We start from the raw sequence: 14,895 nt of genomic DNA on the forward strand, positions 1-14,895 counted from the left end.
TTCAATTATTATTTTTGTATCTCTAGTCTTAAATTTACTATATGTGATTATTTTATTTTTTTCTTCGGAAAAAAGAAGTTAAGAAGATTCTAATCTCCCATCCCATGCAGGCATGCATCGCAACCTAACCCATTAACACTTTTCTCTCTCACACTCATAATAAAAATAATTAATGGTCATTTGTTGTATTTACTCTTGAAGTTGTTTTAAATCTGAAGCAAAGAACAAATTTAGATTCCCCCACACCACTAATAAATTGCACTCAATTAGTCGTCACTATGTGCCATTAATTTGACAGCATTTCGTAGTCATATATAATTAATTAGAATACTAATAATCACAATAAGTTCTTAAGTAGTGCCGTATATATATGGGTCCAGTTTCTATATGCTGATCATAATAATGACGCAGATATATATATAATTATGCTTCATAAAGAAGTTTAAAGAACTTTAACTTGTGGATATTACTGTTCCCTAGAACTGTGAAATAGCCAAACCAAAAACTGTGTTAGGACAAAGGAAATGATTTTTCAACAAACGACAACTCAACAAGTTTGAGTCACAAGATTACTCATCAATGCTGTCATTGTCTATGACTCTTGTAGTTCTATCTATGAGATACTTTTAAGTATGTTTTACATAGATCAAGAAAATTTTTAAAATACATTAATTCTTTATTAAAATATAACAACTTCTCAATTTATTTCTAGTTAATATATACAACTTAAAAAAAAATAACTATCAATACTATAATAAATAAATAACAAAATAGTATATCATATTAAAAATTTAATAAAATAATTTATAAAAAAGAACAAGAAAAATTTTCTCTCTTTTCCTTATAAATGGGAGTAGAGGAGTGTATGTTTGTATGCACATATGGCTGGAAAAATTGTTAATAATTAACACGCTATTTAAGTAAAGCGTGAGTATAATTATTGTTAATGAAAAAAATTGCGTTGAAAAGTTGATAAGCTAGTTTAGGTTTTAGGGGCTGGGTTGCGTTGGGTTGGGTTTGTGGTTGGCAAGGGTTCAAAAACATAACTCTTCTAATACAATAAAAACAAAATTGCCTTAAAAAAATTTCTTACTTGATAATGATATGGTGCAATTAATGGTTTATTTGGTAATAAGGTTTTCTGACCCTGTTTATTTAAGGGAAAATCACTAACAGGTCCCACAGAAGGTAATTTATTACTCTGAGGTCCCACGAAATGTCAAAATCATTAACAGGTCCCAAGGGACCTCAAAGTAATATTTTCGTTTTGTAAAATGACATTACTACCCCTCATATTCCAGATTCACATTTGCTCTGTCATTACGATTTACAACCTCAGCAGCGACTATTAACAACCTAATGAGAGGGCGTTAACAACCCTAGCAGTATCCGTTAACAACTTACTTTATAGAATTATATAACCTCTACATAAGAGTAAATTATAACCAAATAATATAATACAACAACTTTAACACTAAAATGGGAAGCTTTTTGATATCATTAAGAATTTTAACTAGATCCAATAGGATTATAGTAATATTTTAATGCGAAGATCCATTTACAACCTCAATAGCGACTATTAACAACCGAATGAGAAGGCATTAACAACCTAAGCAGTATCCGTTAACAACTTACTTTATAGAATATATAACCTCCCCATAAGAGTAAATTATAACCAAATAGTATAATACAACAACTTTAATACTAAAATGGGAAGCTTTTTGATATCATTAAGAATTTTAACTAAACCCAATAGGATTATAGCAACATTTTAATGCGAAGATTCATTTACAACCTCAATGGTGAGTATTAATAACCTAAAGAGAACTGTTGACAATCTAGGCAGTATCTATTAACAATTGACTTTATAGGATAATATAACCTCTAACAACTATATAAGATTAACTTTAAGACTATTTAGTTATAGTTTAGTTAGTTATAGTTAGAAGTTATATTATCCGATAAAGTTAGTTGTTAACAGACACTGCTATGGTTGTTAACAATTCTCCTTAGGTTATTAATATTTACTGTTGAGGTTGTAAATGGATTTTCGCATTAAAATGTTGCTATAATCCTATTGGATTTGGTTAAAATTCTTAATGATATCAAAAAGCTTCCCATTTTAGTGTTAAAGTTATTGTATTATACTATTTGATTATAATTTACTCTTACGTGGAGGTTATATAATTCTATAAAGTAAGTTGTTAACGGATACTGCTTAGGTTGTTAATAGTCGCTATTGAGGTTGTAAATGGATCTTCGCATTAAAATATTACTATAATCCTATTGGATTTAGTTAAAATTCTTAATGATATCAAAAAGCTTCCCATTTTAGTGTTAAAGTTGTTGTATTATACTATTTGGTTATAATTTACTCTTATGCAGAGGTTATATAATTCTATAAAGTAAGTTGTTAACGGCTACTGCTTAGGTTGTTAATGTCCTCTCATTCGGTTGTTAATAATCGCTGTTGAGATTGTAAATGGATATTCGCATTAAAATATTACTATAATCCTATTGGATCTAGTTAAAATTCTTAATGATATCAAAAAGCTTCCCATTTTAGTGTTAAAGTTGTTGTATTATATTATTTGGTTATAATTTACTCTTATGTAGAGGTTATATAATTCTATAAAGTAAGTTGTTAACGGATACTGCTAGGGTTGTTAACGCCCTCTCATTAGGTTGTTAATAGTCGTTGCTGAGGTTGTAAATCGTAATGACAGAGCAAATGTGAATCTGGAATATGAGGGGCAATAATGTCATTTTACAAAACGAAAATATTACTCTGAGGTCCCTTGGGACCTGTCAGTGATTTTGACATTTCATGGGACCTCAGAGTAATAAATTATCTTCTGTGGGACCTATTAGTGATTTTCCCTTTATTTAATAAGGTGTATTGATTAAAATAATACATGCAAACATTGTTGTCAAACTCACGAGTTAACTCTCTAAATTTAACGTTTTTATGTTTTCAGCTAACAAAATCTTGTTGACTCGTTCTTAAACTCGTGAGAACTGTAAACTCGATTAAACTTATGAGTTCATTTGCCGAGTTTACTGTTTTACGTTTTTAGCTTACAAAATTGTGTCAACTCGCTCTTAAACTTGTACTAAATTTTTAAATTTGATTATGTTTAGTGACTTTATATGTGATTTTTATAGAAATTTCTTTGTTGAATATGATAAATTATGAACATTGATAGATATAATTTTAAATATTTAAATTTAAAATATATTTAAATGAAACTGCTCTAATTTTTTATATATTAATTATTTGATTATATACGTTTAATATTAGTTTATTAATAAAAATAAACTCTTACGAGTTTACGATCCGAGTTCACATTATTATCACGAGTTTGTTTAAACTCGCGAGTTTGACAACCTTGCATGCAAATCTTAAAAGCATATTGTAAGAATCTATATTGGCCTTGAAATATCAGTCGTTGTTGAAAAGTTTGCAGCCGAAGAAGTTAGAGTCTTGTGATACATTTGTGATACATAGTGTATATATCTAATGTAGAAAAGGCACAGTGTATGTGATATAGTTTTATATTATTCATTTTTTAATGTAAAATTTGGACATTCTACTATACTTTTATATATGACCCTCTGCATGCAGTAATAGTTCTAGCATAACTCAAATTAGGATTAATTCATATGTAATATTAAATAAAGGATCATTCTCAAACACATGTAGGTTTCTGAGATTGAGAGATTGATAGAGAGCTCATATCTTAAAAGTAATTAATTCAATATTTGTTTCCTACAAAAATGAAATTGTTTTCGAACATAATTGAATTTAGAATGATAATGATTGTTTAGAGGTTCAAAATAACTTTACAAAATCACTTTTTGGTTGGGTTTGGATGAACTGTTCACAATTCAAAAATCAACACATGTTCAAAGCTACCAAACCCGTAGGACCAGATTCTGCATTCTAAAAAGTTCTTGTTTTTCTCAAGATTCCCCTGAAAAAAAAAATTGGAGTCAAAAGAAAACAAGAAAATTAAAGAATTATTAGGATAATTGATTATAAGGTCGAATAAAACTAAATTTCATTTAATTTGTAATTTTTCTTACCTTTTTGACAAAACACTTTATAGTGGCTGGCCTTTTATTTTGATACATAACTAAAATATTAGCGCATATATTAATGACTGTTTTCCTTTTTATTCTCTCCTAATAAATTTTAAATATTATTATTGTATGCTTTATTATTGAAAATTTTTAATGAAATTGAAATGATCTTGTTTTGGCATATGAATATAAAAAGTTTAAGCATGAAAATGATTTCAATGGCGACAATTACTTTTCAAATATTGATATTGATATTATCATTTCACGGTTCATTCAAGCATAAGTTAGAAAAAAAATGAAATTAATTTAGCCATTATTTCTTTGAAATAATTTTTGTTTCAACTAGCATAAAATGTGGTCTCATAGTGAGCCCTCCAATATGTAATGTTGGGATTCTGAGTTAAAATGTTGGTATAAGAAGCATAAATAATTACTGGATTAATACAAATTTTGGTTCTTCAAGTTTGTCTTAATTTTAATTTTGGTTCTAGTTCCTCAAGTTTATTTTTATTTAAAATATTAATATCTATAATCTAATAAAAACCTGAACTATTTTACTTCTTAAGGGACTAAAATTTATAGTTTGAAATTTGAAAGACCAAAATTAAAATGAGAGTAAACTTGAAGGATCAAAGATTATATTAACTCATAATTATTTTTAAATTTCTTATACATTAAAAATGTCATTTTCATAATTAATGATATGCTGTTATGCATTCTCAAGTGGGCTTACTTAGCGTAAGGCAAGTTGAGTAATAGATTTAAAAGTTTTTTTTTGTGTGATAATAACAGACCTACAAGTTTGATATTATATTGAGACACTAAAAATTTCTTGAAGAATATAATAAAACTCTCCGAAATTGTTTCTGGGAACTAAACGCAGGTTAAAAGAATTAAACTAAACCTATATATATATATATATATATATATATCATTATGTGATTGGTTTTTCTCTAACTTTACCATATTTGATGATATTCACTCTATTTTTATTTCATTTATTACTTTCATCATTAATTCTTTGTAAAAGAATTTATTTGTCCATTGGTAAGTAAAGTCCTATACTGATAATATCCATTTACGAAACCTCAAAAAACAAATGCAAGGAAACATCATTTTTATTTATAAGTTGAATAAAATACTAATCAAAGTTGGTCCAATCGAGTCGTTGCTTCCTTTTATTAGTTAACTAATGTTTTAGATCCGAGTCCTGCATATGAAGAAAATTATCATTCAATTAGATCATACCACTTATATGGTTTGATTTAACTTAATTTTAATTATTCAAGGTGTAATGTCGCCTCTTAAAATCTGTTGGTATAACCAAATTTTTTTTTAAAAAAATGAACAGCATAAATATACAAAGCTAGACTATTTTTTTTAAAATAATATTTATGCTACTTCTAAGTATAAGAATTAGATAACTAATTTATGAATATTAAAAATAAAAAATAAATGTGTTTTTTCTTAGATTAGTCCTTTAATAATATATATAATCAATAGAGAAAATTTGAAAAAAATTTATAAATTTAAGATCATACATTGTATGAGATAAAAGTAAATTAGGATCTTATATTTAAAACCAAAATAAAAATCAAACTAACTCTTATATTAAGGACCAAAGAAAGTATAATGTGAATTCATTGAGATCTTACACTTAAAATAAAAATAAATTTCTTAACTAGCTCTCACACGTTTAGGCTAGGAGCAAATATGTGTGTGTTGTATCAATATTTTACCAAGTACAGTTAAAAAAGCCTTGTTTCAGTTTGAATTAAAGTTGTTGGGGCTGTGGTTGGGGTTGTTGGGAAATTAGTCAATGACATAAAGTTCGTCACTTTGATTATAGAATTATATATCCTAATTAATTAATTAATTAATTATCATAATCAAACGAAAGTAAATAGGTTTGATTAAAAAAGGGCTATATTTTATGATTTAGCAAATCCATGTACTCTTTGATCTTTTTCATTTGTTGGCCAAAATTTACTCTTTGATCAAAGCTAGCATGAATGGCGCTCAACTAATGCTTCAATTTGCATTATATTTTTAATTGCTGAAATTTTCATCAGCAAATATAATTTCATTGATTAAAAATAGGTCAAGGTACAAATTTATTTAAGAAGTTTTTCACTTAATATCCCGAAAGTTTTTTTGGAATTTAACGTTATCCTATAAGTTTAAAATTATAGTAATGTTGTATCTTATTATTAAAAAAATAATATTGGTTATTTAATATTGACACTGATTATTAATATTTTTAACCATAAGGATAACGTTGCATCTTAGTCCACTAGATAAGAATTAGACGCAATTTTAAAAGTCATGCATAAATATTTTTGTAATAAGAAAATGACCCGAGTCAAGCCCAAGTCTTGGAAAGTGACGTTACAATTCTGGTCCAATTGCCGTTGAACATTTGTGTTTGCCTTTTCTCCTTGCATGGATTTAATCACTTTCAAGAAAAACTAATCCTTTATAAAACAAAATATTGTTCAAAAAGTTGAAAAATGGGGATTTTTTCCATCTTACCTCGCCATACCAAATTTTGGACCAATCTGAGCCAAGTTGTAAGGTTGAGATTTTAGTGCAAGCCCATCAAACATGAGAGACTTTTAATAATTGGGCTAAGTTAACATTTGAAGTTTCTTTCATTTTGAACTCCAATGATAAGATATAAGTCCAGCATGACAAAATAGTTGAATTTCCCTTTGTAACGTTAACCTAATTTTATAAGAAATACTTACTTGTTTTTTAAAATTTCTATTTTATTTTAATATATTACCTTTTGTTTTATTTTGATTTGCTTTAAGGAATGCTGTAATAATGAATTCCATGTCACTAAAGAAGGTATATTAATAAAATCTAATGATCATGTTCTCTTTTCTTCAAAAAAATTGGTATTTAAGGAAATCTCAAATATAATTTCATTAAGAAGTTAAAATATTTTTAAATAATATTTGAAATGAAATGAAAAAGATAAATAAATTATACTTTTTTGGAAATTAAATAGTGGTGGAGTCTATGATTAACAATTGAACGAAATAAAAGTGATTTCATCTTTTTTGAATATTGAAATGATAATACTACGACAAAAGTGCACACTTGAGTTTATTTTGCTTTCTTAATTTTTATAAGGTGTTTTTTTTAAACCTTTTGACTCTTAATGCTATTAATGAAAAATGTGATATATTTTAAACATTGACTAAATATTATTAACTACTAACATGTTAAATTCAATTTTAAAATAACGATAATTTTTATAAAAATTATCATTTGGAATTGATGATATTAGGGTTAGATTACTGAAAAGATGCTTTTTAAAATTAAAGAAATAAATTGAAACTTATTGTAAAGTCAAAAAAATAAAGGTAAAATTTTGCCTAATTACTCTTCTAACGTTATTTGATATAATATTAGTATTAAATTACAGTGACAAAATATTTGAGAGGACATACTTTACTTCAGCATTTTCCTAATTCAAATTTCTATAATGGAGAAAAAATTAAATTTATTTTTAATTTTTTGAGTTATCCTTTAATTCAAAATCAAACTTTATTTTTATTTTTACTTTTACTTTTAGTTCTTTTAAAATTAAAAATATAAAAGTTAAATTAAAACTTACAATAGAATAATTGTCGTCAAATAAAAATAATCTAATCTTGGTATCGTTAGCAGCAAGATTCCCCCAAGTCATTGCGTCTCAGCAAACCATTTCTTGCAAAGCCAAACTTCAATTCTCAAAAGCTAATAACTGAACACACACACCCTGCACGCGCGCGCACACAGAAAACGTAAACATGAGTTACATAAAGGTAATATATGCATCATATGGCAAAATAACGGGTTCGTCCTTTTGAGTAATTTTTATCCCTCCACAGAACCATAGGATCATGGTGAAATATCATTTAACAAAATTTCAGTTCATGCTTCTAATTCTGAAACTGAAAGTTTTGTTTAAGAATCTAAATTAAAACTTAATTGGCTCAAGAACAACAAAAACAATAAATATTACTACCTCCGGTTTTAATTATAAGAACGAGGTCTTATAATTAGGATCGGAGGCAGTATATCATATCCAAGCATTATATTTTGAGAATTATCATATCTGGCATTTTCTGGTATGCTTAAATGAGCAACATATAACTTGCAAGGCATGATGAGCTCAGAACCACAAAACAAGATTGCAGTGAACGCTGATTTCATCGAGTTTTCAGTTTGTTTCTTGCAAGGCATAACAAGCTTCCCTTCTCTCTCTAGTTTTACTTCCATGGTTCATCTCTGCCCTAACTATATAGAGATTCCTTTTCAACAAAACTATGCTGCAGAACAGAAGTGATTAGATCAGATCAGAACAGAATACACAAAGGCAAGTGAATAAAAAAGGCCTTTTATGTGATGGGGATCAAATTCGGACTTGGTGATTCTAAGGAACATGATGAAGAAAAACTCCCACTTCTGCTAAACATGGTGGTGCCGGAAGCCGAGAGGAACCTGATTCAGAAAGCCATGAACCAGACATTCCAGAGCTCGGCTCATTTAGCCAATCTATTGCCTACCGGTTCGGTCCTTGCTTTCCAGCTTCTGTCACCAATCTTCACAAATCTTGGAACCTGTGACTCTGTGAGCCAGTTCATGACTGCAGGACTTGTAGCTCTCTGTGGAGCTTCATGCTTCCTGCTATGCTTCACTGATAGCTTCAGAGACAACAAGGGGAACATATGTTATGGATTCGCCACCTTCAGTGGCTTGTGGGTCATTGATGGATTGACCACACTTCCACCTGAACTTGCGGCAAAATATCGCCTAAGGTTTATAGATTTCATGCATGCAGTAATGTCTGTACTAGTATTTGCTGCAATTGCAATGTTTGATCAGAATGTGGTTAACTGCTTCTTTCCGGAGCCATCAAATCAAACACAAGAGGTCCTCACGGCATTGCCTGTGGGCATCGGCGTTATTTGCAGCATGTTGTTTGTTGTATTTCCTACACAGAGACATGGAATTGGCTTTCCCCTTTCCACAAATTAACAGTTTGGAGTTCCTTTTTGAATCTTTGTATGTTGCCTTTTGGAGCCACTTTCAGGCATTTGACAGGTTATTAAACTCACATCCACAAAGCTATTTTTATAGATTTGTATGTTGGAGTAAATTATACAATAGTCAGAAGAATTGCACAGTATAGAATGCATTAGAAGGTATAGAATATACAACCTTCTGATATACTCTGTTGTTAGAAGAATTCAATATCAGATGTTGAAGATTTTATGGAAGCTCTGAGGCGGACAAATCCGCCATGCAAGAAAGCGTTGGAACCTGAAATCTTCGTGAAATTTTGTAATTTGCATGCCACGTTTAAGTGACTCAAATTCAAAAGGCTTGTCATAGGAACATTTGAGAAATCTACAACGGAGATGATACGCCTAAAAAGTTAGAGAACCCATGTTTCAATCAGTCCTATCTAAGAATCCCATACTTCAAATAAAGAATTCGAATCCCAAACAAACGAATGACTAAAACAAAATGATAATAATCAATTATCGGAAGACCAAGGGGAAAAAAGGTTTTTTTTTTTTGACATAATGTAGGCAGTCATTAATATAGACTAATGCAAAGCATTAAACTTAATCTTCCTCTCATAAATATTACCATTCTGAATAGATAATCTATTTGAAAAAAAAAAGAAAAGAAAAAAAGATCAACACCGGCTCTTCCTTTTGGAAAGTCTACACACGCAGAAAATATCTGAAGAAAAGAAGGCAGTTTGGTCTTCTCAAGAAAGCCAGGAGCATGCCAAAGAGAAGAATGCACTCTCACTCAGCAAATCAAAGCACATTCAATTCTCAAAGGCAACAAGTATACCATGCAAATGCAATACAGCCTGCCATCATATAAAGTGATGCACTGGGCAAAGAATGAGGGGAACAACCTGAGACCTCCATGCCAAAGTTCAGCTCTCCTCAACTAATCTGGGAAACATTGAAGGAATGGACGATGGCAAAAGAAAAAGGAATGCGATAGAATGAGGAGCCCTGGGGATTCAGTAAGGACCACTGGCTAAGCAGTATATATCCTACTGTCTATAAAGACGAGTTGATTCAAAGGTCTAATTGAGTACTGAAATGATTTGCAGTTCAAAGGATAGTACAAATTTATAAAATTATAATCACAGGTGAGGATACAAAATCATTGAAAATGTCACATGGGGACGAACATGAACAAAGCGAAAGTTATGTCAAAAACAAAATTCATGAATACGAGACATTACTTCCCTTTTATTTTGATTGTAGTACTAGCTAACAAAAGTGCTCCTTTTTGTAAGCCAGAAAAAAGTGGTTTCTGGAGAACCAAAGGGCCTTTTTCCAAGTGCTCGTCCATTTCTGAAAAGGTTTATCCTAACACACCTACTTACTTTTATTTACTTTTTTAGAAATATTTCCTCCTTCAAATTAAGCTAAACCAAATGAGCTCTATATCCTGCAAAGGACCAGAAAATAAGGATGATCTCTGTTTCACAACTATCTAATTTCCAATTAACCATAGAATCAAAGTACTATCACTTATATGAAACAAGACAATAATATGCCAAATGCTACTTCAACTGAAACATTAATGTGGGATTGTCAGGGAAGTTTTACATATATGGGATCCTACTTAGATACACAGAGGTAGAATAAGTCTCCAAATATGTATCTAGGGTGGAGCAAGAGGAAACTGTGACTTGGCAATGAGAAGGAAAATATATTACCTGCGGCAGAAGCACAATATGTCATATGATCTGGGAAGGCTAAAACCACGTAAGTTACAGTGAGAAATTGATGCAGCAGCAATGAAAGGTAACATACTCTCCTTCAAGTTGAAGCAGAGCTTCACCTTCAACAAACTTTTTTTGTTAAAAACTTTTTTGGGAATGGGGTGTAAAGCAGGTGAACCTCTAAAACAGTAATGCTAACAGACGACGATTTATAACAAAGTGTTTCAAATCACCATAAGCAGGCTATTTTCTCTCCTTTCCATTTTCCGGTTAAATTTATAATAACAATTTGGGCACATCTATTAGAATCCACTGTTAAATACCACATCAACATGAAGAAAAATCACCCAAAGTCAGCAGTAACAATCTAGATATTCCGTCATACCTGAAATTTACAAGGCCTGGAAAAATTACTTTCACATGAAAACAAGATGAAAAGATGCCACCATTAAAATTTAGAGGACAAATTTTGGAAAACGATTCAAAATACTAAGGACAGCCTGCAAAGTTAAGATGAATTTGGCAATCAATCACATGTGGAAAAGGTGTTAGATTGTGCGAGGAGGGCACTCATACTTTTAGCTCTAAGTACCAATCAATCCAAATTTGTTAAGTAGATCAACAGAGATGAAGATGAAATGAAAGAACAAATTAACAGATATGGTCATCTACGCTAAGATTTTTTTTCACGTGTTATCTAGTGGAAGACAAGTCATTGAAGCCATAAATAAACCCATTGCAAATCAATTTATTCTCCCCCTGCCCCCTCTCTCCTCCACTCCATGTGCAGTGTGGCCATGCTTTGGGGAGTGGCATTCATTTTCTTATCTAGCAAGAATAATTGACTTGTTCAATTTTTTGTTATTGGATGAATACAACATAACCATTTAAAAATATCATGTTAACCCTAAATTCAACATAATAAAAGAGAAATTCTCTTAGGCCATAGACATAGAAATCCATAAATAAAAAACTTCAACAACAATGCAATAATTGAATAAATGAAGAACAAGGGTGAAAAACGCATGCTTTGATTTAGGAAATTTACAGCGCCTGACTGAAAAGTTTACAGTGCATAGGCAAAGAACTTCAATCATGAGTAATGGCTTTGAATGAAGCAGGAGACCGCACAAATCATAGAGCTTACCTTGCCCAACGACTCTAGCAAATACCTCCCTCCAAACAGGCTCATCACCAGAGTTTTTAAGGAGGTTGGGAAAGAAATAAGAAAGTGTCTGCAAAAGAAAAGAGTGAATCTATAGGCAAGAGTTGGTCATAAGGGAGCCCGTTTGAAAGTCTTGCATACCCAATTCCTCAATTTGAAGCTTTATTTACAAATCATGAAGGCTCTAATCATCACTTCATCAGGAGACATTAACCATTGGAAAAGAGAGAAAAGGGATCTAGGAGTTAAAAAGCATGTCAGCTTATGCTCAATGAGAAAGAAGCAGATACAGTTAGCTTGGGTCAGCAAAAGATTTGGTCAATCAAAATTATACAAGCTAAAAATAGAATAGTATTTTAAGGAAGAAAAAACCTCTAAGATCACAAGATCAAGTAATTAAAAAGGAATACAAACATTTGTATAAAATTTAAAAATTTTATGACTTCTAGAGGCATATCCTAGCAAAGAATTGAATTACGCAACTAACTCAAAGCATTAGGGAAATAACTTGTTTCTAATTGCAATCTATATGTCACGATTGTCATAAATGCCTTCAGCAGCCTTTGCGCAAATATGACAAGTCATGGAGGCGATTAACAAGCTTTCTGTTCAAACACTTTCCATATCCCTTTTAATTGACATCTAAGTAATTCTGCATTTTTTCTCCTTTCCCCAGAAGGGAAGGAGAGGATACTGCTAAAGGTTTTAGTGAGAATGCAGCAATGGTCACATACCAAAAGTTTATAAAGATTCAGCTTTGAGGTTCAACAAAGTCATGCATCAGCCCAGCCAGCAGGAGCTCAGTAGCTTCTCTCACCTTCTTTCGATCCCAAAGTCCACTCATCACTGCATTCCAGATTCCCTCATCTGGAACACAACCGTCTAACACCATCTCATCAAGAATGCGAGCAGCTTTGTGCTCGTCTCCTTTCTTACTATAGCATTTAATTAAACACTCAAAAGTACCAGCTTCAACAGAGATACCCCTAGTGCGCATGCTGAGATACAACTGAAAAGCACGTGTTGGATCAATGTTGTTGCATAGGCCTTGGACCACCATGTTATGGATTTTCACATGACGGACCCAAGTTACTCGGTTAGGTGAGACACCACTAAGCACCATCTCATCGATGAAGTTTGCAGCTTCCTGATACCTGCCTACGTCACAGAAGCCACTTATGATTTTCCCATACAGCCCTGCATCTGGCTTTAAACCTTGAAGCCTCATCCTGTCTAGAACCTCCACTGCTTTGCTAAGCTTTCCTTCACTACACAGTCCGTGAATTAATGTACTATAAGTAACCATGTTAGGCAAATGATGTTTTTTGACCATCATATCTAACAGCTCCTTTGCTTGAGAAGATTGACCACCTTTACATAAACCATCCATTAGAGAACTGTAAGTAAAAACATTTGGTTCGATGTCAGTTCTCTTCATCTCCTCAAATAATTTCATAGCTTCATCCACATTATTAGACTGACACATTCCACGTATCAAGCAAGTATAGGTAACAACAGAAGGTGCAAGGCCTTTCTGCCTCATCTCATGGAATAAATCCTTTGCGGGGGCGATTTCTCCCTGTCTACACAGCCCATTAATCAAAGTACCGTATGTATAAGAATCTGGTGGGTATCCTCGATCTGGCATCTCACAAAATATCCGTAAAGCAGCATCAATTGTTTCATTTTTTTTGCACAGTGCTTTGATCAAAATATTCAGAGAAACAACACTTCGTGGAATGCCCATTTCTCTCATCTCCCTATAAATACTAAGCGCCATCTTTAAATGGTTTTCCTCTACTAGGATATCAAATATTGTAATATAGGATTTTTGGGTGGGTCTTAACTGAAAGTCTACCATCCCACGGAAAATCCTGATGGCATCAAGGGGTCTATGAACACGTCCATAAGCTCTGCAAATGGTTAATAATATATCTTCCGTGACCGTACAATTTTCTTCCTTCATTCTGTGAAGCATCCCTTCGGCTGATCTGAACTGGTTCGCGGAGGCTAACCTAGAGATCATGAGACCAAAAGTATTGTGATCATGACGGAACCCATTATGATACTCAGCCGTTGCCGAATCAAATATCACAAGAGCTTTATGTATGTCCCTTTCTGCTTTTATTAGCTGCTCAACTAGACCAGCTGTAATTTGCTTCGGCCATTTCATCAAAATTTTACCGCCCATGATCCCCAGCTTGCAACACTCAGCAGATTTCAGAAACTTCTAATTCCAACACCTCACTAGTCACTACAGGCATCTTGAAGCAATAAAAAGCTGCAAGGAACAAAATATCATACCGTTTCTCATAAGAAGACCAATGTCTTTTTCAGCTTCTCCTGTACAGTACTACAACACGACGAAAGGATCGTGATATTCTATCGTAATCATTAGGTACACTCGAATATCGCTAGGGAAATCACATTATTCGCAACTCTCTCTTGTGCGTGGAAGCATCTTCTCAGCGTCTTTGAACTCCACGTTAACTAGAGCCGTCGGACCAGAATCCTTCCACCACCCGAAAGCGAACGAAGAAGATAGTAACTAAACCCACTCTGTAATAGGAAAATTAAAACTTATTTGAATTCGAAGAAGATAGTTAGTAAAGTATACATTGAAGTGACAAAGAAGTGAATCTGGAAAGCGAACGAAATAGACTTGTTGGTCTTGGCCGCTGTCTTCACCGCCGCGCCCGTATCAGATTGATGAGTGCGTGTTTGGCTCAGTCAAGGCGTGGGAAATCCGCATGACGGCACCGTTTGGGGTTTTTGTGTTTTTTTTTTTGGGGGGTTGTTCGCTTTTTTTTTTTTTTAAATTTTTTTATTAAGTTCAATTCAATAAGTTTATAATATTTTAAGATAAAAATTAATTAATTTAGTATATCGAATT

General features: G+C 31.9%; 2 protein-coding genes across 11 annotated transcripts; one reads left to right on the plus strand and one right to left on the minus strand.

Moving 5' to 3' along the window:
- Positions 1–7,915: 7,915 nt before the first annotated feature.
- Positions 7,916–14,696, minus strand: LOC114724399 (pentatricopeptide repeat-containing protein At5g46100). Of its 10 annotated transcripts, XR_003738311.1 has the most exons (3): positions 11,985–14,673; positions 10,832–10,870; positions 9,425–9,506 (listed from the first exon to the last, which is right to left on the minus strand). XR_003738311.1 is itself a non-coding variant. In XM_028910733.1 (2 exons), the coding sequence occupies exon 2, from the start codon at positions 14,191–14,193 to the stop codon at positions 12,754–12,756; it is 1,440 nt and encodes a 479-aa protein (XP_028766566.1). In that variant the 5' UTR covers positions 14,194–14,514; positions 14,620–14,696; the 3' UTR covers positions 9,654–12,753. The 10 variants fall into 10 exon arrangements, 4 of the variants coding, with proteins under 4 accessions (XP_028766566.1, XP_028766570.1, XP_028766569.1 ...); XR_003738306.1 differs by adding an exon at positions 7,916–8,405 and having other exon boundaries at positions 9,298–14,673; XR_003738307.1 differs by lacking the exon at positions 9,425–9,506 and having other exon boundaries at positions 9,654–12,072; positions 12,144–14,673.
- On the plus strand, positions 8,391–10,973 carry LOC114724400 (protein DMP6-like). The gene has a single exon (XM_028910738.1). The coding sequence runs from the start codon at positions 8,482–8,484 to the stop codon at positions 9,112–9,114; it is 633 nt and encodes a 210-aa protein (XP_028766571.1). The 5' UTR covers positions 8,391–8,481; the 3' UTR covers positions 9,115–10,973.
- Positions 14,697–14,895: the final 199 nt, after the last annotated feature.

Source organism: Neltuma alba, unplaced genomic scaffold (genome assembly GCF_004799145.2).
Source record: "Neltuma alba isolate B1F8T4 unplaced genomic scaffold, ASM479914v2 tig00012187_pilon, whole genome shotgun sequence".
NCBI lineage: Eukaryota > Viridiplantae > Streptophyta > Magnoliopsida > Fabales > Fabaceae > Neltuma > Neltuma alba.